The sequence below is a fragment of the Tasmannia lanceolata genome, unplaced genomic scaffold (genome assembly GCF_043159265.1).
Source record: "Tasmannia lanceolata isolate RefF3 unplaced genomic scaffold, GAP_Taslan_0.1 ptg000015l, whole genome shotgun sequence".
In the NCBI taxonomy this organism is placed as follows: Eukaryota; Viridiplantae; Streptophyta; class Magnoliopsida; order Canellales; family Winteraceae; genus Tasmannia; species Tasmannia lanceolata.
Window position 1 is genome coordinate 16784482 of NW_027518692.1, and position 24375 is coordinate 16808856.

Sequence of the window (24375 nt, forward strand, 5' to 3'; positions counted from 1 at the left end):
GCCCTAATCCCAACCGTGCGATCTATAGAAGTTTCCATAATTGCCCAAAATCCCCATATAAGCAATAAATACAGCTTGAAAAGGTCAAATCAACAGTGATGTCACTTCCGTTTTTATTTTCCAAACGGATCTCTTTTTCAAAGTGTTTTTTTTTTTCCTTAATTGCCCAAAATTTGTACTCGATTTTAGTACTTTTACAAACAAAACAAAAAAAACAAAAGGCGGTGGTAAATTCACCATCTTCTAGGATGAATTCACCCTGTATTTTTCAAAATGGATTGTACAGCCCATACCATAGGATGATCCAAACCGTCAATTTAATGGGTCACAATGTAAATAGGTTGTGCCCCAAAAATCATTTCCATAGGATGATCCCAACTAGGGGTGCAAGTTTGGCCCTATCAGCTCTGACCCGCCCTGAGCCCGAACAGGGTCTTGGCTGGATTTTCCAACCCTGAGGGTGGGCTAGGGTTCATTTTCTAGGCCCTGAGTCAGGGTCGGATCGGGTTTAGGGTTAGTACCTCGGATTGGCCTGGCCCGACCCGACCCTAAGTTCTCTATTATAGAATTGAACCATTTTTGCATGTTTCTTTTGCTAATGTTTTCTATTATCTTGAATTGATGTTTCTTTATATTATTATTATGAATTGATCGTCTCTGCTGCCCATCATGTTGTTGAATTCATATTGTCTTATTTTGTTCTCTTTCTTTGTTTATTGATCATCTTGTTCTATATGATATGTAGTTGCTTTATTTTTGGCATTCTTAACAGTACTTGCACTGGCGTCAATCAGGGCCAGCCCGGCCCAATCAGGGCGGGCCAGGGCTATAGTGAGCCCTATAGGGCGGGCGATGGGTTGAGGTTTTTCGGCCCTGACTCAGGGTCAGGGCGGGTCAGGGCCGAGATAATGGGATCCAGGGTTGGGCTAGGGTTTTGAAAAACCCGACCCAACCTGACCCTGTTGCAGCCCTAATCCCAACCGTGCAATCTATAGAAGTTTCCATAATGTGATCCCCTCTTTATATAGGAGGGTTAGAATCATTCTATGGAAATGATTTTTGGGGAACAACATGTTTTGGGATCAAATTAGCAGTCGAGATTAGAGTAGAAAAGAGTGCAGTGATGCAAACATTTCTTGGGATCAAAGTATTGGAGTATACATTCCAAGAGTTAATACCTTCAACTATGTAGTGTTCAAAGATTTGAACACTTTATTATAAAAATCTTTATCATTGATTGAAGGTTATCATCATTTTTAATTTAAGTGGATCTACTGCAAATCGACATTTATAGACAATGATACCTCCCTTCTTGCAGCCCTAATATTTTTGTCAATTAGAGATTCAATTTCCTTGAATTTTTTTTCGTTGATTCATTGTTATAAAATTTGCTCCTAGAACCTTCTGTTAGAGTTGGTGTCCAAAAACCTAATATATTTCGCATGTTAATCAATAAAAAAAAAATTCATGATATTTATGGGTACTAAAAGTTAAATATGTGTGATATGTTACTTATTATTGACACGTATTTGTCCTTAGGTAGCAAAGTAGGAAACCCATGCTCATGTATTCACAGATCCTAGGGAGCAAGGAGACATGAGATTCCGGTTCTTTGCAGGCCTTAGTAGTTTTTAGTTGGGGTTGAGGTTGGACACCTCTTCCTGTACACAACTAGCATTTATTTTGCCTATATGGAAGAGATGTAGATTGACTTATCTCAATCACTTAGGTAATGGACCCTAAGCAAGATGAAATGGGCGTGACAATGAGATTGCATACTGAACATGATCACATTAGAATAGCTTGTGGACAAGAGACAGTTGAGCTATTCTATCAGACAGGACCCTTTATATGTCGAGGTCATATTGGTCTGTTGGCGAGTCTCTCATTTTTTGTCTATCTAACCGTGGTTCTTATTGGAGTCATCAGAGCGTAGTACTGAAATGTTGGACAAACCTTCGAGGTCAATAGTGATTCCCGCATGGAATTCTTCGTCTATTTAATAGGATAACATCTACGGTTTTGGTCAGAGCAGTAGACCTAGAAACATACCTGGCCAGGTGGATTTGATAAAAAATTTATCAAAAGTTTTTCACAAAATAAGTTCTCATTTGAAATGGTTTTAGCAAATGCATTTGCGGGCCGACACTGCTTGACTAAAAGGTATACCATAAGTGAGCCCATGGGGTAGTTAATGTCCACTCCCCGTAGAACTCAACTCGATAGATATGGACTTGGAGAAATGACTTGCACATTTGATGTAATTAGAGGTATGATGATTTGACGGTTATCTTCGGGATTACATCTCGATGGAGGCCACTGGCTCAATGCAATTGCAGCATTAGCTACGGAGCAATAATTGCAGTGGGGCCTACTTGTGGGTCCTGCAGGATCTACCGTTAAATTTCTGCTACGATCTCACTCACTACTCGATTGACCTATTATAATCTGTTGGGTAGAGGTCTTGCATTTATTTGGTTGCTCACACGAACTAGTTTCGTGGCATTGGATGCATTGAAAGGATATATATAGTGTGTTGCACTATGGGATACATTGGAAATACCAAAATGGTTAAGTATTAACCATAAGGGTATTTTGAGAATATCATAAATTATGTTGGAGCTTTAATCCTATTGGATAGGAATTGATTGGATTAATTTAATCGGGAATTAAATAAATAGTGCAATGGAAATTTGAGACGAATTTGGGTGGGACCCATGTCCACAAGCCCCATGTGGTGTGTCATTCATTATCAATTTGGAATTCAAATAATATTTGGAATATTATTGCTATATTTGTTTTTACAAATTAAAGCAACACATGTGATGAAATTGGAAAGAAAGAGAAGCAAACAATTGAATAAACAAAATTAGAAACTAGGGAACTACATGGGGCAACCCAAGGTTGCTTGGGCAACAAGTAACGCCCCCTTGGGCAGCCCATGTGGGTTTCCCAAAGTAGGGTAGCTTGTTCCCCCAATTGGTGCTTCCAATTGTGACTAGTTTCCTTAGTTTTTGGGATTCCTCTAGAAACTTTGGATTGTGCAAAAGAAAATTGAAAAACTCTATAAATACAAGACAAATTGCTGGAGTTTTTGAGAGCTCTCCCATAATTCTATTTGTTGGAAATTGGTAGAGATACCCCAAAGTCTTTCTCTTGTTTTTCTCTCTCAATTCCAGCAACTAGTTTTGTCTTTTCAAGGTCAAAGACAATCATCCAACCAAACTCCATTGTTCTAAACAAGTATTCTCATATTATAATCATATTTAGATCAAATTATAAAATGAACAAAGAGTTGTACACATGTTCCTTTGTGCAATAAAAGGAATTCATCGATGCAACTTGCGGTTTCACGTCAATTAGATCGCCGACGGATTTTCGAAGAGTAGATCAAGCGAACGCTTTCTTCTTTACAGCAACTAAAGGTATCCGATTTATATTTGTGTTTATTAAATCACCATAAAATCAATTAGTCCCTAGGAATCCTGGGTTAGAGCAAAATTTTTATTCTACACGGTTTATTCTTCCACTACATGTAGCGATTTTGCTCGGGGGTTTTCAACCTTTCTAACACCTTCGCCCTTTAAGTACCCACACACCAAAGTATAAGATAAAACAAACCTTTGATTCTACCATTCTTTTTACATCTAACAAATAGATACAAACACAGGTTACTAATAAGCACACAATGACACCTCTGCATGATACAAAAAACATCACAAATAAGTTGATAAGATGATGACAGTGGCATAAATGGGTTGAAAGTGATAAAAATCGGCATGCATTCCAAAAAAATCAAGTCGAGTAGGTGACATATCAGGTCGAGTTGGGTATAAATGGATTTGACTTGGAAAAATTGGGGTAGGTGGGGAAAATTTATAGTCCGGTTGAGAAAATAGTTTGTGTCTGGCAAAAATTGATTCATATTGGGAAAATATCAGGGTTGAGTCGAAAATATCAAGTCAAGTCAGGAAAATTTTGAGTCGAGTCGAGCAAATATTGGGTTGAGTCGGAAAATATCGGGCCGAGCAAGGAAAAATTCAGGCCAAGTCAACTTTTTCTCGATTTGACCCAATCTTTTCCTGACTTGTCTCCATATTTTTCCGACTCAGGCTGATATTTGTTTGATTCAACCTGATCTTTTCATGTCATGACCTGATATTTGACCGACTTGATCTGATTTTTTTCCGACACGACTCGATATTTTCAGATCTGACTAGAAATTTTCAACTCGACCCCGTTTTTACCCGAATCGACCCCAAATTTTCATTTTCTGTCCTCATTTTTTCTGACACAACCACATTTTTGCACTGTTTCACATGATTTCTTCCCTATTATAACTTGATCCGTATCATTGAATCTTGCCCTGTTTGTTCAACTTTGGATTGAACACATTTCTTGGAGGACTTACGTAATCCTCACCAATTTCTCTGAAGAGAGGAGAAAAGAGATATAACACCTTTTGCACATAGGGTTCCGACATAGAATAATGGTGTGCAGGCTGTGAAGGCGGTGACACTCTACTAGTCATTGGCGCAACAAAGGCACAAAGCAAGAGGAGCAGTTATTGGAGAAGAATAAGAAAGAGAGTGAAATGATGGAATAAAACGATAAATATTGGGATACGATAAATCCGCACCCGTGTAGGATAATTCGCTCCACTGTACCATGAATTAACGTCGAAGGAGGTTAATGTGGCAGACTTTTAATGCTTGTTGACGTCAATTCACTTTACAGAGGTGCAGATTATACTACACAGGGTGTGAATTTATCATCTCCCTAAACATTTTATCTACTTCAGGGCGGTTGTTTATTATGTGATTTCCTTTTCACCTTTTATCTCTGTATTTTAAAAAAGTCGGAGCGTGACGACAGAGTTTCGATCTCTCTCTCTCTCTCTCATCGTAAGTTCCCAGAAACCCTTCTTCTTTCCCCATTTCTAATCTATGGAAAGCTTTTATCCTTCGTTTTGCATTTAAGAGCACGAGAGATGTCTTACACGAAAATACGGTGTATACGCAGAGAAAATGAGAACGGATTTGCTCTCTCACATACACGAATTCAAAACCCTAAGACCGTTCGTTTCTGCAGCAAAAATAACTTGCCAACAAGACTTGAGAGGACAAACTGTCGCAGTGAGTTTTTTCTTTCACATTTTCTCTCCATCATCTGCTATAATTGTAGAAACCCTTTCCTTGGTTTAAATTTTTAATGAGCGGAGTGTGTGAATATCAAAACGCAAGGGCTTTATAAGCCACTAAAGCGCAGGAACACTTTTCTCAATGGGTTAAGTAGATATATTATCTTGTTTCCATTTAAGAAACTTACTGTTACGAGGAGTAAAATTCAAAACACGCGGTAATTGTAAAGTTTTGGTAGTGGTATTAAATAATATTTATGTGTTAAAAAAAACATATAAAAGAGTACATGGATTCTTTGCCTATTTAGAAGAATCCATGTAACATGGACTGAAACTGACCCAAAGTGTATGGGTTGGATGCTTGTAGAATTTTTGAAATGTTTGCTTTGCATTTCTTCATAGCTGTTAAAGTATAAAAGATTAAATAATGTTTGCTTTGAATTTCAATAGCTTAAGCTTTTGAAGTAATTGGTTGTTTCACATGGTATCAGAGCAAAGGTCCTCGATTCAAAACTCCTTGATACTTAAAAAAATCCCAAATGTAATGGCCAACCGAAAAGAGTGGCCACATGTTCCATGTGTAGGCCAATCCTAAAAAAGAGGGGCCACACGTGAGGGAGAGTGTTAAAGTATAAAAGATTAAATAATGCCCTCTCTTACACCTTATGCTTTTGGTGTAATTGGTTTGTTCACACTAGGTTCATGGAAACTTTCATTTCTATTGAAATTTTCAGGTTATAGGCCTTGGTGTATCTGGAAGAGCTGCAGTGAAGCTCGCTCTCGCAAGGGGTGCTTCTGTTATCGCCGTTGACAAAAACAAACAGTTGCTCCCACTGGAGGTATGCTAGGATCCCAGTCTAAAAATCGGAAAATTTGGGTCCTTGCTTCTTTTTTCAATTATAGTTTTTTCCATTATTTTAAGCCCTTGCTGCTTTGCAATTGCAGAGTGAGTGCCAATTTGCTGAGCACACCAATTTGAGAACGGTTCTCGGAGATTTTGATAGAAAGTTCCTAGAGAATTCAGATAGGGTAGTTGTCTCCCCTGGCGTTCCTCTTGAGAATTATGGTCTATCTGCATTATTGCAGTCTGTAAGCCGTCCATCGCCAATTAGCATAAAGATTCAATTATACATTTATACTGGAAAGTTAGATCTGGCCTATTGCTTTGTACAAGTATTGGCGCTAGTACTTTGCCCCATCTCAAGCTTTTAACTTCTAATTCTTAAATGTTGTATGGTTGATATTCATTAAAGTATATTTGGAATTGTTACACTGACATGTTTGATTCGAAATGAAGGGAAGAGTAGTTATGTCCGAGTTGGACTTTTCAGCAGAAGTTCTGCCCAGTAGCATCAAGATTCTAGCAGTGACAGGAACTAACGGAAAATCTACCGTTTCTACTTTTGCTGCGCAGGTATTTTTTTTTCAATTTACTTTTCTACTTTCAGCAGTAGAATTTTATTTTCATGTACTATCTTAAGCGTACATCTAGCCCTCACCAGACCCCGCAATGGCGGGAGCCTCGTGCACTGGGCTGCCCTTTTTACTATCTTAAGCATCAGCTTGCTATTGAATAGAGTTTGACTTACGAGACCTTTAGGCTTTTGGATGTCTACTAAGCTTTCCGATCTTAAAACCAGGAGTCCAATGGGTGTGATACTTTTTGGGAAGCTTGCTCAACTGAAAATTTTGAACAAAACAGGGAGTGACCTTCATTTTCTCCAAGCATGCTAGATGCTAATTATAATCGATAAATTAAGAAACAAATCAAAGGTCAAAGGTACAATGTATATTATGGACTGATTCCAGAATTGTACTAGTTTTCTTCAGAGAGTACTCTGTGTAAAATGAAGGTGCAAACTAATACTTCTCATGTAAATTTCCTGCATAACATCTAAAGTCCTGGAGGCCTTGCCTCATAATCTTGAAAGTAAGAGGCATTTGCACTGTAAAATCTGCTCTCTGAATTCTCTCAAATGAGGTGCTTAAGCACTTGATGTGGGTGGTACTCATACTCATAGAAAATATATTGTGGTTAGAATCTACTTGTCTTGGTAAAACAGCATTCAAATTCTTCAGTTACTAAATTGCACGTACATTAGATACAAAATAGCTGTTAATGTAGACCATTCCCTGGAGAGTGGTTCCTGTCGGAGAATGGGCTATACTTAATGTATTTCTGATTACATGAATTCTGGATTTCTCCGGTAGAATAGGGCTTCGTTGGTCTCAGGTAAATTTTAACCTCAGTTTGGAAGTGGTCATTTATGAAATATATTTGGGAGTGACGTCATTGCCTAGTTAACTTCACTTTGGCATTACTAAGTATTCAGACATGAGATGGCTTGGCATTAATCTGGTAGTGATTATTGTTTTACTTCACCTATTTTGGATGCAGATGCTTCATCAGTTAGGCATCAAGGCATTCGTTGGAGGGAACCTTGGAAACCCACTTTCAGAAGCTGCTATCCAATGCTTGGAATCATATTCGGGAAAAGAAATATTTCAGGCAAGTAAAATCTTTGTTTAAAGAGCCATTTATTGGATATTTTCAGAGGCTTTAGGCTGCACTAACTGCTTCATCAACCGCTGTTCACGGGAGGTCTGAGTTAAAACTTAAAAGTGGTGGCATCATTCATTCTTTCCTATATCAGCCTTCTCTTATCCTTTTCCAATGTATTACTTACTCCTCAGGTTGCTGTTGTGGAGGTTAGCAGCTATCAAATGGAAATTCCAAACCAGTATTTCTGTCCCTCAGTAAGTGGGTTTCAGGAGTTTGAGTCATTTGAGCATTTGTCATGTCATTCCTTAGAATTTTTGCAAGCGCTTTTCAGGTTGCCGTGGTTTTAAACCTCACTCCCGATCATCTGGAGAGGCACAAGACAATGTGGAATTATGCTGTAACAAAGTGCCGTGTGTTCTCTCACATGAATAACAACAAGCTTGCACTCCTTCCAGCTGGTATAAGCCTTTAATAAAGCTGCTTACATATTACCTGGACTCCAATATAATGGCTTTCTGTTGTGATACATTACTATGATCCCACCTAAAACTTCATTTATTTTCTTGAATTTCCTTCCCAGATCAGCTCGTAAATTGGATTCCAGACAAGCGTCTTTATGTATAATATGTCTATATATGTTCTTTTTTTGAAAAATAAAAAAATCGGATTTACAAATCTCAGACCTCCAAGGAAGGATTAGCAGCATAAGCTCTCAAGCCTTGGCGAGGCGAAAGCTCTTAGGCGGCTACTGCGAATGTTTTGAGACACAAGCCTTAGGATTTATCATCATCGACAAATATGGAGTATATATGTTTGTTTGTAGATAACTAGATATGTATGCATGGACATATTATATACTGATGGGTACTGGAAATACGTATTTATCGACTACTCCATTCACTAACTTTTTAGTTGACTCTGATTCCAACTTTCATCTGACTAATACTACTTTTTTACTGCTACTAGGACTGCCTTGGCTAATTTTAAACTCCAAAATCAAATAACATTACAAACTCATTTGGTGAAGTCCAGACTTCAGACAATATGCAATCTTTGCTTGTAATGCTCTTTGATTTTGGAGTTTAAAATTAGTCTAGGCAGTCCTAGTTTGGATAAAAGTTCGAATTAGAGTCAACAAAGAAGTTAGGGAACGGAATAATCTATAAACGTAGATTGCGGTACCCACCAATTCGTAAGATGTACCAGTTCAAAAAAAAAAAACAAACCCAAATACGTAATGTGTGTGTACTGGAATAGTCTATGAATATAGATTGCCAGTTCCCACCAATTCGTAATATGTACCAGTTCAAAAAAAAAAAAAAAAAACCAATACGTAATTTGCGTGCGTTTGTGTGGAAGTATCGAAGGCAGCTAATCAACATCAAAGAGAAAACGGATGAAAGAGATCTTTATGGTGTATCTATGATGAGAAATATTTCCATAGGGAATAATGTTGTTATGGCCTATATAGAGAGTGGTCCTTATGCCCTTTCACTCGATCTTTATGGTGTATCTATGATGAGAAATATTTCCATAGGAAATAGTGTTGTTACTTATGGTCTATAGAGAGAGCGGTAGTCCTTATGCTCTTTTACTCACATCCTTCTCTCTTCTCCTTCTAATCTTCATCTCTGTTTTCTATCAACCCTAACTGGTCCCATCAAGCATCATAATATTAGATCCTCCGAGAAATATTTCCACAGGGAATATTGTTGTTATGTGTCTATATAGAGAGTGCTCCTTATGCTCTTTCACTCTCATCCGTCTCTTCTAATCTTCATATCTATTTTCTGTCTGTTAACTAACCAACTTCTCCAAAAGCTTAAGGTGTTGGAGAAAGGTGTTATTTATCTTTTATACTTTAACACTCCCCCGCACGTGTGGCCCACTTGGCAAACACGTGGCACATGTGGTCCCACTTTGGGCCGACCATCGCATGTGGATTTTTGCTATCCGGGAGGTTTGAACACGAGACCTTTGGCTCTGATACCATGTTAACTAACCAACTTCTCCAAAAGCTTAAGCTGTTGGAGAAAGGCGTTATTTATCTTTTATACTTTAACACTATCAACCCTAACTGGTCCCATAAGCATCATAATATTAGAGCCTCTCTAAAGTAATCTTATTTTCTCCATTTATTTTCCTGTTCGCCTTCATCTTAGATGTCAGCTATGAGAAGCATTGAAGTCAGCAGACTATTGTTTTCAGTTGAAAATGGAAGTGGATGGCATCCACTGGGGTCATCCTAGATCCAAATCTGCATTCATTTCGAAGCTTCTATGATCAATCTTGGATCCAAATCTACAAATTTTCTTCATTTCGAAGTTTCTATGATAGAGGGCGAGCCTTGGCGCAACGGTGTTGCTCCATTGTGACCTGGTGGCCACGGGTTCGAGTAACGGAAACAGCCTCTCTGCAAATTAGGGGTAAGGCTGAGTACATCTAGCCCTCCTGATACCCCACAATGGCGGGAGCCTCGTGCATTGGGCCGCCCTTTTTTTCGAAGTTTCTATGATCATTGGTAAGGCTTTATGTTTTAACTACTCGCACGACTCGATTTCGGCAAAATTTGGTTTTTGATCTTGCTTTGGAAGGGTTTATAGAGGGTTTCATCCTACATTTGGGTCATTTTTTACTTACAAATCTTCCGGTACCCTTTTTTGATCTACAAAGCTGTATCGGAGGTATTGTGACTAATCTTGCATAAAAACAGCCTGTTTTCTTTTCTTTTGGGCATTTTTGTTGTTTTAGCTCTATTATTAATCAATTTCAATGAGCTATTGCTTGCTGTCGGACTCACTCTTTCTCTTGTGAAAGATTGTTCCCATTCTCTATTTTTATCAGTGGGAATATTGTCGTTGTTACGTTTTGATTTTGAAGCTCCAAACTCTTCCACTCTTTTCCAGAATTTCTAATCTTCATACATTTATGTTCACATCTTTCTAACAGGTGTATGCCTCTGATTTATTGTTTCTTGTTGTGCAGTCCACATTTGTTATATTGCTTAACATCTGCTCACACACACACACACACACACACACACCCCGCACGCACACACACACATTTATTTATTTATTTATATATCTGTTCAGGGAATCAACATTTAAGAGAAGCTTTTAGAGATCATATGGACAAATGTAATGTTGCGTGGATAGGAGACCTTCCAGGAGTCGAGGTAAGCTAAGTTTCTTCTTTTTTCATGTCATTTTTTTGTTATCCATCAACTTATTGGCAATCAAAATTGACAGCGATCACTTGTGTTACAAAGATAAACATGGAGTCGAAGGTTGCCAACTTAATTATTCCCACCAGTGGATTAATTACCCAGCTGCCACTGGGAGGCATGAAGGCAATGGGCACCCACAACTATCACAATGCAGCAGTGGCGGCATTTTCAGTTCTTGGACTGGATATTGGAATTGATGCCGATTCCATTTATGCAACAATAGAGTCATTGAATCCTCCACCTCATAGGATGCAAATTGGTAAGTTTTTGAAGAGGTATATGATGGTTCTTGAGTTTTTGACATGCCCCCATGCCCCATCCAGCATTATCCATTATGGTCGTCCAATTGTAGCCTACCAACTTTTATGAAGAAGTGGATGTGGAATGTCTTGATTACTTTTTTCACCTTCACGTCGCTCGTCTATGCTTTTAAAAACTTATCTTTGTTGTCCCTATCGGTTTTTTAGAACTTTGACCAATTTTTAACATGGCCAAGTTGACACCATTTTACCGAGCTTCAAGCATCAAATGAAAACTCCAATTTTATGGGACTTTAATTGACTCGACCGTGTCAAACTCAGATATCAAACGACTGATGTCCAAATCGAGTTCTTGAGTCCTCTTTCACTTCTCTGCCTCAGATGCCCCAAAGCCAAATAAATGGAAGAACCGGTAATAAGATGCAACCTCTTAACATATCTGCTGACTTTGCAAGAAAACCAGGAGAAGATAATCATATAAATGCTTCCAAACCCCTCTAGATAGTCCACTGATTCTTGCTGCCTGCTAACATTCTCTATCAATTTGATTAGAATAAATGAACACCATTTGTTATGTAAGTTGGTTCTTAGACTAAATAGTCACTTCCGTTGTCATTATTTTCAGAATAATATCAAACTCAGATACCTCTTACTGCATGTATGGAACCAATAGTGATTAAAATTCAAGGAATCTCGGAAGATGTGCTTCAAAAGTATTTAAGGCGACTCCTAAAACCCAAGTACTTGCACTAGATAATATTAATATGATCTATACAATTTACACGAATCCGCTGCCTAGAAACGCTTACCTTTGAAAGGTCAGATCTACTGGCATAGGTGAGTTTGATTTCTTGAAGGTTGATGCAAAACTCAGTTATTTGTTTTTACATTTTACACTGTTGCAATGGTATTGGGAAATCGGATCACATTCCACAATGAAAAACCTTTACCATTCTTGCCTTCTGACCAAATTAGGTAGGGTGAAGTTCCGCTTGAGAAATTAACCAACGTGTAGAAAGTCACTCGCATTTTGTTGTGCCTAGCATCCACAGAAAATACTTGGAATTCTCGTGTGGTCTCATGTCTTGATTAAGCTTTAATCATATTGGTCTACAGAACTATTATTACATTGGCATCTGTTTGTTCTTTGCCTCTGGTTCCATTATTTTTGAAAGATTTATAATTGTTAAAGCAGTGTACAGAGATGACCATGGGGTAACATGGGTGGATGACAGCAAAGCAACAAATGTGGAAGCAACATATGCTGGATTGATGGGTCTCAAAGAACAAAAGTCGGTGGTTCTTCTTGGTGGCCTTGCAAAGGTTAATTTATCTCCCATCCAATCATGATTAATTCATTATTTTCCTAGTTATGACATTGCCTGCAGTTTTTCTTATCCAAAAATATGTTAAGGTTTGCAATTGTACTTTATTTATTTAGTGTCTAGCTCCCACAAGAAAAGAAAGGAAAAGAAAAGTACACCACAACACTTAAAGTTAAACCCAATCTGCTCATGGTCTGGATCGACTAGTTAACCAGTTGATCGATGGATCACTCCACAGATCGATGCCTTACTCTCTCGTTTGAGATGTATATCGATGCAGATGATTGGGCAGCTGGTTCTAAGCCAACTTTAGATTCAGTTCTTTAGATTAAAAATAAAAAAGATTTATTTCTACATGCAGGCCAACTCTATATCTACATACTATGATCCAAGTGGCAGACATGACATGAGATAAAAGCTAAGGACGCAAATCATATATAACTTTGGAAATCAAGATGATCAATTTGAGGAAACATGCACTATTGATCCTGTTAGAATAAGCCTACAAGTCTGTGGGTAGTTTGGTCATTGTACTTCTGTTTTCATTATTATTAATAAATGAGTGAGAGGGAGATGCCCAACTCACTTTTCTCTCTCTCTAATCTCTCTTGCAACATGGTATCAGAGCCCTAGGGTTTCTGATCCCTAGGAAAATTCCGTAGCCTCTATCTTCTCCGTCTCCCCGAAAACCCTAACCCTCATCCTCTCTCTCACTCCATCATCTTCCTCACCCTAACCCTAACCCTCTCTTTCTCTCTCTCAGCCCCCATTCCATCTTCCAGCACCCCAACTCCTCTCTACAGCCTACCCCACCCCACTGCAACCCCCAACCCCCCCGCGACCTTTCTCTGCAGCCACGCACCGCCGCGCCCCTCCCTTGCTACCCCCTCGACCTCGTCACCTGCACCCCACACCCCTGCTACACCCAGCCCCCCACGGCCCTCTCACCTGTACCCTAAACCTTGGCCGCGACCCCCCAGCCCTCGCATCCCACCCTCCCAATCCTGATCCGCACCTCCCCCCTCCCGCGAGAAATTTTCCACCCCGGAAAACTTTTTCCTAGAACTTTGGATTTGCCGCACCCCCCACCACACACACACCAAGCTTTTCCCGGGAAATTCTTTCCAGATTTTTGATAAAAATTTTCCAGGGCGGAAAAGTTTTTCCTAGAATTTGGATTCCCCCCCAAATCAGTTCCCTAGAAATTTTTTTCCTACCCTCTTGATTTGCACCCCTTCCAGGTAAGCCTCCCCACAAATTTTTTTCCCTCCCCCTTCCAACCCAACTACGCTATTTTATTCTCTACAAGCCTTCTTCTTCTCATCTACCCTTAATTTCACGTCTTCTTCATCTCCTCGATCTATGTTCTGAACACTTTTTTTTTTTTTTTTTTGTCTTTCATTTTGCCTAGCCTCTTCCTATTCTTTTATTGGCTTCTCTAGTTTCTTGTCCTTCACTTGGGATATTGTCATATGATCATCTCTCTGGATTAGTTGGTTCTGTCTATTCGTCTCTCATCTTTCTTTTGCTGTGGGTAGTGGTTTCTCTGTTTGTCTAGATTTCCTGTCGGTATGGATCCTCCCGTCATTGTTGATCCTTCTATTGGCATGACCACTGAGGTCAGTGCTTCATCCAGACCCTCGGCTTCTTCTTCGTCTTCTCAATTGGCACCAGTGGAAAATTCCTATCCACAGTTGAATATTGCCAAGTTTGATGGAACCAACTACTTACCCTGGAAGGTTGCGATTGAGACATACCTTTTTGGCCAAGGTAAAGTACGCTTTCTTCGCGAGGACCCTCCCTCGCTAAAGGATCCTCTATATACACGTTGGGAACAGGAAGATGCGCTGATTCGGAGTCTCCTATGGCAGAGTATGACTCCAGACATTTATTCTACTATGATTCTTCTTCCGACTGCGAAGGAGGTCTGGGATCACACGGCTGTATCGTATTCTGGGGCTGAGAACCTGACTCGCATCTGCTTTACTTACTCTGAGTGGATGCGGCTCCGTCGTGGCGACATGTCATTTGAGGCCCATTATGGGAAGTTCATCATTATGCCAGCAGCATGATGTCTTCATGCCCCTTACCTCTGATGTTCATGTTCTCCGGCGTCAACGGGAACAGATTCGTGTCGTACACTATCTTGAGAGCCTAGGCCCCGAGTTTACACATCTGCGCCATCAGATTCTTGGTTCTTGCAATATTCCTTCGTTGCGTGAGGTCTATTTCAGCGCCCAACAGTGTGTTGGCGAGACCCCCTCCCGTCTTACTTCTGATAGTTCAGCTCTTGCCGCATATGATGCAGGTGGTGGTACTCGTCTTTCCCGGGGTGGTGGTTTTTTTTTTCCTGGGCTCGTGGACGCGGTGGCTGTGTTGGCAGTGGGCGTGGTCGTCCTTATTGCACCCACTGCCAGCGTGATGGCCATGTCATTGAGACTTGTTATACCCTGCATCCAGAGCTTCTCGATCAGCCCACCTCAGCACCTCGGTTCGTCTGACACAGTATCCTCTGCTCCTGCCTCTACTCCTGCTGATGACTCATTCTCCTTCACGAGGGCAGACTATGAGGAGCTCCAGCGTCTTCGACAGAGTGCCTCCCAGGCCACTGCAGGCTTTGCCCAGCCAGGTAGTTCACACACTACGTTACTCTCTAGCTCTGGGTCCTATATTATTGACTCAGGAGTCTCAAACCATATGACTGGTAACTCATCACAGTTCTCATCTTTTCGCTCCTTTCCATCTGATTTTCAGTCTATTACTTTAGCTGATGGTTCCACTAAACCTATTACTGGTATTGGTACCACCCGTCCTTCATCTAATCTCCCTCTATATGCAGTTTTGTGTGTACCTAAGTCTCCTTTTAGTTTATTATCTGTTAGCCAAATTACGAAAAATCTGTCGTGCTCTATCTCATTCTATCCTTTTTCCTGTCTTTTTCAGGATCTTTCGACTGGGAGGACGATTGGATCGGGTTGTGAGGTGGATGGCCTGTGCCGTCTTGACTGCGGCCCTTCTGCCCACCTCAGCACCTCTGGTTCGTCTGACACAGTATCCTTTACTCCTGCCTCTACTCTTGCTGATGACTCATTCTCCTTCACGAGGGCAGACTATGAGGAGCTCTAGCGTCTTCGACAGAGTGCCTCTCAGGCCACTGCAAGCTTTGCCCAGCCAGGTAGTTCACACACTACGTTACTCTCTAGCTCTGGGTCCTGGATTATTGACTCAGGAGTCTCAAACCATATGACTGGTAACTCATCACAGCTCTTATCTTTTTGCTCATTTCCATCTGATTTTCAGTCTATTACTTTAGCTGATGGTTCCACTAAACCTATTACTGGTATTGGTACCACCCGTCCTTCATCTAATCTCCCTCTATCTGCAGTTTTGTGTGTACCTAAGTCTCCTTTTAGTTTATTATCTGTTAGCCAAATTACGAAAAATCTGTCGTGCTCTATTTTATTCTATCCTTCTTCCTGTCTTTTTCAGGATCTTTCGACTGGGAGGACGATTGGATCGTCGTGAGGTGGATGGCCTGTACCGTCTTGACTGCCGCCCTTCTTCGTCAGCCTTACACAGTTCCGTGGATGCCTTTCAGTGGCACTGTCGATTGGGTCACACCCCTCCCTTCAGCGTCTCCGGCAGACATCTTTAGTTCCTAGTTCTATTTCTCATTATCATTGTCAGTCTTGTGAACTCGGGAAGCATCATAGAGTGTCTTTCCCTTCCCGAGTCGTTACTAGGGTTGATAGTTTATTTCAGTTGGTTCATTGCGATGTATGGGGACCTTCTCGGGTCGCGTCAAATAATGGATTCCAGTACTTTGTGGTTTTTATTGATGATTACTCACGCATGACTTGGTTGTATCTTCTGAAAGACCGCTCTCAGGTCTTCTCTGCTTTTAAAAATTTTCATGATGAAATAAAAAATTAATTTAGTACTAATCTTAAATGCCTGCATACTGATAATGCTCGTGAGTTTTTCTTTACTACTGATGGCTTTCAGGACTATCTCTCTTCTCATGGCATCCTTCATCAATCATCCTGTGCATACACTTCGCAGCAGAATGACGTCGCTGAAAGGAAACTGCGATATCTACTTGAGGTGGCTCGCACACTCCTATTTCAGATGCAGGTTCTTAAATCTTTTTGGTCCGACGCCCTTCTCACTGCTTGTTTCCTATCCAACCGTCTTCCGTCTTCGGTGCTTCATGGTGATTCTCCATTTCACATAGTTTATCCACATCAGGACCCATTCCCACTTACGTCGCGTGTCTTGGCTGCGTATGCTTTGTTCGTCATTTGGGTCCTGGCCATGATAAGCTGGATCCTCGTTCAACACGGTGTGTTTTTCTGGGTTACTCTCGCACCCAGAAAGGATACCATTGCTACAGTTCACGTTTGCGCCGATGGTATGTGTCAGCTGATGTCACATTTTTTGAATCAGAACCATTCTTTGGCTCGTCTTCTGGTCCTTCCAATGTCAGATCAGAACCTGAGGTGACTATTTCTCTTCCTGAGTTTTATCCCATTCCTACTACTCTTATTGCATATCCTCCTGCTTGCCCTCCTGGACAGGTCGACTCGTGTGCTCACAGGGTAGATGGTCCCCCTACTACAGTCCAATATAAACGTCGTCCACAGCAGGCATGTCCCTCGCACACCGAGAAAACGTCCTCACAGCCAGAGATCTTCTTACCCCCTCATCAGGTATCTGACTCTCCTATTGCTTCCCGTACTCGTTCCCATTCTACTGCTCACCCGCTTTCTAATTTCATTTCTTATGATAGGCTAACTCTCCCTTTCAAAAGCTTCGAGCTGCAATGGACCTTGAAATGTGCGCTCTTCAGTCCAACAGCACATGGGATCTTGTCTCTCTACCTACCGGCGCTGCGGCGCACGACCAGTTGGCTGCCGATGGGTGTTCTCCATTAAGTATATTTCTGATGGCACGGTGGATCGACTGAAGGCACATCTAGTGGCAAAGGGTTACACTCATACATTTGGTGTAGACTACCATGAGAAGTTTTCTCCAGTTGCGAAGATACCTTCTGTCTGTGTTCTACTCTCCCTCGCCGTTAATAATGGTTGGCCTCTTCACCAGCTAGATGTGAATAACGCCTGTTTGCATGGCGACCTCCTTGAAGAAGTGTATATGGAGCAACCGCCAGGTTACGTTGTTCAGCGGGAGTTGACCTCATCTGTCTGTCGACTCAGAAAAGCGATTTATGGGTTAAAGCAATCACCACGTGCTTGGTTTGGTAGATTTAGTGAGGTAGTTATGAGGTTTAGTCTCAAACAGTGTGCTGTAGATCACTCAGTATTCAACTATCAGTCCTCAGCAGGATGCATTATGTTTATTGTATATGTCGATGACATCATTATTATATACTTTCTTGGGATAGAAGTTGCGTACTCCTCTCGTGGTTTATCTCTATCTCAGAGGAAGTATGTTCTTGATTTGCTAGAAGAGACATGAAATCTTGGTGTGAAACCAGTAGCTGCACCCATGGATCCAAATGTGAAACTGGTTCCAGAAGAGGGTGATTTGTTGAAAGATCCTGGTAGGTATAGAAGACTTGTGCGCAAGCTCATATACCCTACTGTTACTCGTCCTGATATATCCTATGCCGTTGGGGTAGTTAGCCAGTACATGATCTCTCCTCGCACATCTCATTGGAACGCAGTGGTTCAAATTCTCAAGTATCTGAAGGGTGCTCCAGGGAAAGGATTACTATTCAAACGGCATGGTCATACACGGATTGAGGGGTTCTCAGATGCTAATTGGGCTGGATCTCCTGCTGATAGGAGATCGACTACCGGGTATTGTACCTTTGTTGGAGGTAACCTGGTTTCATGGAGAAGTAAGAAACATGATGTCATTGCGAAATCGAGTGAAGAAGCAGAATATAGAGCCATGGTGCATACTACGACTGAGATTATTTGGTTGAGGTCACTCTTAACTAAGATTGGTATTGGGTTTCCCTCTCCTTCACAGTTATATTGTGATAACAAGGCATCCATCTATATTGCGACAAATCCTGTCTTCCATGAGAGAACTAAACATATCGAAGTCGACTTTCATTTCATTTGTCAGAGGATTCAGAAAGGGGAGATACGCGCTGTATTCACTCGTTCTGTAGAACAATTGGCAGATATGTTCACAAAACCATTGAATAAATCCAAGCTTAGCGATATATGTAACAAGCTAGGAATGTATGATTTATACATTCCAGCTTGAGGGGGAGTGTTAGAATAAGCCTACAAGTCTATGGGCAGTTTGGTCATTGTACTTCTCTTTTCATTATTATTAATAAATGAGTGAGGGGGAGATGCCCAACTCACTTTTCTCTCTCTCTAATCTTTCTTGCAACAGATCCAATTCAATTTAACTGTATGCAGTCTACTAGAATTTAAATTGAAGTTATATGAAGTGTAAATGAAACCTTTTTTTTTAATAGCTGAACTGTAAATGAATCTACATGCAGAAATCATTTAATCGATATGCAAAACTTGTTAGAGATTTTACAAAATGATATTGAGAAAATCAAGTGAGATTTCACAAGTTTTATTTAAATTATAAAAACAATTTTAAGACAGAGCCGGTCGACCGGGGTATTCCGGGCGATAGATTACTGGAATCTTAATTAATTTCCAGGGAGGTGTCGGAGGTCTACTGCGGTTCTTTGGATCGTGAAAAAATAAAATGAACAGGTGCATGCCGGCGGGCGACCGCGGTAGACCGGTTGACCGCGACTGTTTGAAAAACTATCCGTTGGGAAGAAATGTTCATGGCTTTTCACTTTCGTTTTTCAACCTTTCTTCATGTCTTTTTCTTCCCAACAGTCATGGATAATTTCAAATATAAGGGACACCTTGTGCATGATCAAAACCACTTAAATCACAAAGGGATGTGATCAAATGGTGATCATTCAAACCAATCCAAGAGATGTCTTAAAGGGATGTTTCCCTTAATGAATAGACATCTAATGCTTTATAAAAAGAGCAGAAATCTGTCTTTTCAAACTACAGAAATTTAGTTATTGCTGTACTTTTCTTTCTCTCTCCAGCAATCTCCTACTCTTGTTTTTTATCAAGTCGTTTTGTTCATTAAATAGTGCACAAAAGACTGTTTTCTGCAGAAATAGTTTTGTGTTTTTCTCAAAGGTTTGAAGTTCTTGAAAGGCATTTTGGGTTTGATTCCACTTGTGCAAAGTGTCATCAAACATTTGTAGGACATTCCTATAAGGCTTCATTATATCTTGGTGGCAATTTGCAGATCCCCTTTGCACACAACTGGTGGGGGCGAAATTTGTCTTAAGGAAAGCGATTACGCGACTTGAAGCAACTCTACAGATTCATTATAATTTCTATATTTTAGGAAATCCCACCAACAAAACTGACTAAAGCAACCTATTTTGAGGCGTGGAAATTGAAGATGCCCCCAGGGTTGCAATTCTCAGCTTTGAAGCCTTGGAGTGCTTGAAAGCCTGTCCAACTTTCTTCTAATATTGAAACTTGAGCCAAGACCTCTAAAATATGAAGTCTCAAAGCTGCTTTTAGAGTTTAGTTGAGTGTATAGTTATTTGAGAACTCGAGTTGGTGTCTTGCCATTGGCTGTGCATTGCCTTTATATAGGCTGAGGATTTTGAGCTAACACCCTTTAGAAGCAATGTGGGACTACAAACCTTGGGTGAATTTCGTGCAAAACCTTTTTCATAGGCAAATTCAAGGGCTGAAAATTATTTTTTCATAAAAACAACAACTTTTTGGGTCAAAACTTATAGTAAAGATCAAAAGTTGTTTTAGATAGTAAAACCTTGATCCGATGGTTTAACAAATCGGAGAATAATCCGTGGGGATTTGATAGATTTTTTGATGAGATGGGTGATTGGTTGAAGTCTTCGCCTATCGTCTTTCACTATGTGCGCCGCTCAGCAAACTCGGTAGTGGATGGCCTAGCTTTTGAGGGTGTTTCAAAGGAGTTTTTGGCTTTATTTGACTCTCTCCCTCTTTGATTATTTTGTTCTTATATTGTGTTTAAGAGGGCGAGCCTTGGCACAATGGTAAGGTTGCTCCATTGTGACCTGGTGGTCACGGCTTCGAGTCACAGAAACAGCTTCTCTGCAAAGCAGGGGTAAGGCTGCGTACATCTAGCCCTTCCCAGACCCCGCAATGGAGGGAGCCTCGTGCACTGGGCCACCCTTTTATTGTGTTTGCTCTTCTTCTTTGTCTCTTTTGGTTGTACTTGACCATCTCGGTCTGTTCTTTTAATAATACTGGCTGCCATTTAAAAAAAAACAGATAGTAAAACCTTAATTCTAAGTTTAGGTTTCTTGGTTCTAATCTTAGGAAGATTTTTGGAAAGCAACAAAGTTGATTAGAAGAAAATTGACATCTTTGGAAACCCTTGAAAACTGTAACTTTGCAGAAAACCGATTCCAATATCGATCAATCAACCAAGTCATCTATTGACATTAAAACCCATTGATCTATGATTTGGGCCGTTGATTGAGGCCTGGAGCTGTCAAACACAGTTTTGCATCAGAACTCTTCGAAAAAACTTATGGGAGCCTTTCTCTACGAGTTAGGTTTTTTCTTTTAAAAAATTAGTTGAAAACAACTTGTGACTCTCGTACTCGAATGCTTTGGATTTGTTTCTATGAGATCTTAGTGGTTTATTGCTTAGAAATCCTCGGTCTATCGTAAAGTATATGCACCTCAATAACTCAGGCACACTCATCATCTGAATGACTCAGGTTCGTCGGGTACAAAATGCGGGGTCTATGGATACATAATATGTAATATCATACTTGGTGTCTTACACAAGTTTATAGGAAAAGTATGTTCTTTGCAACTCCTCGCATTTCTTTATTAAATTCTACAAGGGGTCTTTATTAAATTCTATGAGGGGTTTCTCAGTGTGGAAATTCATGCATACAATAACTGCATAGTACCCATTCATTTAGACTTACACAAATGCTTAGTGCCTCAAAAAGATAGTAGTGGGCCTTGGCTCTGAATTTTTTCCATATCCAATATAATAAATTTTATTAATGCACAGTTCTTATTTGTTGTTTCCTTCTGCAATTCTTTTACACGCAGGAATCCAGTGGTTTTGAACAGCTAGTAGAACCTCTGAAATGTCACAGAGGTGTTATTACTGTAAGTGACAGTGTTTTCTTACGAAGGTTGTTCGTATAATCCTATCTAACGATGCATGCTTATTTGTATGAATTCCAATAATGGTTCTCTCTGTAATTTATTTATATTTTTTCTCCTTTCTTGAACTTTTTGGTACAAGTTTCTAAACAAATATAATCTGTGGTTAATTGTCCTAAGTTTGGAGCCTCGGGAATGATGATTCAGAAGGTATTGCGGGATGGTGGTCTGACCATTGCTTGCGTTAGAGCTACTAATTTGGAGGATGCTGTGAGCTTCGCACGAAGCATGGCAAGCTATGGTTTGTCTTCTTTCCAAAGCCAAAAGTGTAGGAAAACATAATTTTTTTTCATTTGTTAGTTCAAAAAAATACATTTTTCCATTTATTGGTTTATTCATTCATAGATTTAAGTAGCTTCATGTTTAGAGATATTTGGTACCCAGTTCAGAAACTCGACAAAATAACTGTGAAGAAATTCAGGAAGATATACCATTATTCTATGTATTATAATATTCCTCCTGAATTTCTTCACATTGCCTGGGCAAACTTGATTCACTCCAAAAAAAGAAAACAAAGTGATCGTACGTACAATAGGAAGCTGTGTGGCTTGTTTAATTTTTGGCTTGACTCGATGACTTGTCTATGTAAGGATAACACACTATGCTCACTATTTTTTTCTAGTAGTTTTAGTAGTTTTTTATGCTACTTTTAGGTTTAATAGGGATGTGTAGACACGCCACATTTTGCCCTTGTGGCCTTTTGTTCTTTTAGGGTGGCTTCAAGGCTCGAAAGTGGTCATCAAAAGGTGGGCCTACAAGGGCCCAAACAAGGGCAAATCAGAGCGGATCAGACAAAGAGGCACATATTGAGTGATTGATGAGGCCCACGTGCCAAGGAGTGGTAATTGATGAGGCCCACAGGCACCGAAGCTCTAGCAGGACGACTCCATCATCATAAATAATCCCGCACCATATAATTTGCATCCATCACCTCCTTCCTGATAGCCCAATTGCCATGTGTGGAGAGTGCTAGAAGATTCTAGTGCTAATTGTGGTATTGGAGGGTTTTTTAGGGATAACTTAGGCAAGATAATATAGGTATTTTCAGGTCCTATTGTTGTCAAAGACTCCAAAGAAGCCTAAGGATGGGGTCTTCTTACTGGTTTACATATGTTTAGGGCAAAATTTGGGGATTCCTTTGAGAAAAGTTATAGAAGTCATTTGTCTTAGTCACCTTTTGTTATACATATCCCAAGAAGAACCAATGATGTATTTGATACCTTGGCGAGACAAGGCTTTGCTCGACCTGCACTTTGCACTTGAAATTCATTTCCTTTTTCTGGTTTAAACTAGTTGCAGTTTCTTTGATGACTTATGACATTTTAGCTATTGCATTGAGAGGTCACTTCGACTTTGGACCCTTTCTACTTTATTTTATATATGCAATGCCATGTTCTTGCTTGTCTTTTTATATGATGCCAACTTAAATCACTTGTTGTAGTACTTCTCAAATTTAGTTAAATATTTGTTCTCTTGTTCAATTTCAGATTCCAATGGTCGTGGGTAAGATCTCAATCTCATCACATTCTTTTGCTTGAATGTAGGTGATGCGATCGTATTAAGTCCGGGGTGTGCAAGCTTTGATGAGTTTAGAAATTTCGAACACAGGGGAAAGGTCTTTCAGGATCTAGCCTTCTCAGTTCACTAGTTTCTTCTTCACCTAACATGGAAGGCTTTATCAGGTGAGAAGGGAGGTACACCAATTTATATGCTATCGCCTTTTGAAACTTTAACAGGTGTTGAAGTTTGTGCATCAATTATTATATTCATTCGAGCTTTCTTAACTAAGAAAAGAAGAAGAAATTATAAGTGATTGCTTGACCTGCAAATGAAAATTCCCAAGCACAGAAGGGAACCTAATTATACTTTATTTTAGGTTGGTTTGTGACAGCTAGATGAGAGCTTGGAGCAGTGGATGATATTGAAGGCTTTGAATCATCCCCCAATGGTGAGACTAATTTCTATTTAAATTTAGAAAAATGATCACATCTGAATTAACTATGGGTGCAACTTTGGATCGACGTTGGTGATTTGGGTTAAATCTTGTTCTCTTTTAGCAGAAGCCAGTCCAATCTGACCCTAGCTTGTTCCCCTCATCACAAGCATCAAATCTTTGATTGATACCACATGATAACTGATCAGGTGTTGTTTATGGCGCCCGAGAAATCATGGTTGAACAAGAAAATGGTTGTCCAGTGGCCGGAGAGAAAACTGACCACAGAGAAACTCTGAACTCTGAACTCTGAACTCTGATTTCTCCTGTTGAACCCAAAAGTGATCCCTGGGATCTGTTAACTGGCTAAAATGACTGAAATGCCCATAATTATATGATTTGTGTTTTTGTGTTATAGTAGAGAATTGAGGGTTGGATCGAATGTTTCTAGAGTAACCACTCTCTTGTATGCAAGGTGTGAAACCACAAGGCCCTGTTTTGGATATTCTTGTGTGTGTGTGTATGTGTAGCCCTGTTTTGGATTGCAGGAATTTTATGGAAAAATTCATGTGTAGCCCCCTCTCAAAATTTCATGATTTTTTTTGAAACGATGGCATTTAACACCCAACCAAGGAGGTTGAGAGAACAAAGAGAAAAGAAGAAAAATGAAATAGATGACACTCCAAACAATGTTAAGGAGGCAAGAAGTTGAAAGTCTAGCAATCTCATCTACTATCGCGTAGAATCTCCAAAGTTTTATGATTTTC

General features: G+C 40.1%; 1 protein-coding gene and 1 non-coding gene across 10 annotated transcripts; one reads left to right on the plus strand and one right to left on the minus strand.

Moving 5' to 3' along the window:
• The first annotated feature begins 4889 nt into the window (after positions 1-4889).
• LOC143893117 (uncharacterized) lies at positions 4890-24196 on the plus strand. Of its 9 annotated transcripts, none has more exons than XM_077398086.1 (15): positions 4890-5135; positions 5875-5979; positions 6086-6313; positions 6438-6554; positions 7539-7649; positions 7835-7897; positions 7975-8101; positions 10736-10818; positions 10912-11128; positions 12322-12452; positions 21559-21618; positions 21796-21916; positions 23220-23357; positions 23552-23623; positions 23733-24196. In XM_077398086.1, the coding sequence occupies exons 1-13, from the start codon at positions 5028-5030 to the stop codon at positions 23321-23323; spliced, it is 1575 nt and encodes a 524-aa protein (XP_077254201.1). In that variant the 5' UTR covers positions 4890-5027; the 3' UTR covers positions 23324-23357; positions 23552-23623; positions 23733-24196. The 9 variants fall into 9 exon arrangements, with proteins under 9 accessions (XP_077254201.1, XP_077254200.1, XP_077254202.1 ...); XM_077398085.1 differs by having other exon boundaries at positions 23736-24196; XM_077398087.1 differs by having other exon boundaries at positions 23818-24196.
• Positions 8317-8438, minus strand: LOC143847690 (small nucleolar RNA SNORD14). Its single transcript, XR_013235209.1, has one exon. It is a non-coding gene; the product is annotated as a small nucleolar RNA SNORD14 (small nucleolar RNA).
• Positions 24197-24375: the final 179 nt, after the last annotated feature.

Excerpts from the sequence above, each read along its gene's own strand:
- LOC143893117 (XM_077398086.1), top strand. The coding sequence starts at position 5,028 with ATGAGAACGGATTTGCTCTCTCACATACACGAATTCAAAACCCTAAGA. Across the intron at positions 8,102-10,735 it reads GCTTGCACTCCTTCCAGCTG|GGAATCAACATTTAAGAGAA; the intron begins GTATAAGCCTTT and ends ATATCTGTTCAG. Across the intron at positions 12,453-21,558 it reads TTCTTGGTGGCCTTGCAAAG|GAATCCAGTGGTTTTGAACA; the intron begins GTTAATTTATCT and ends TTTTACACGCAG.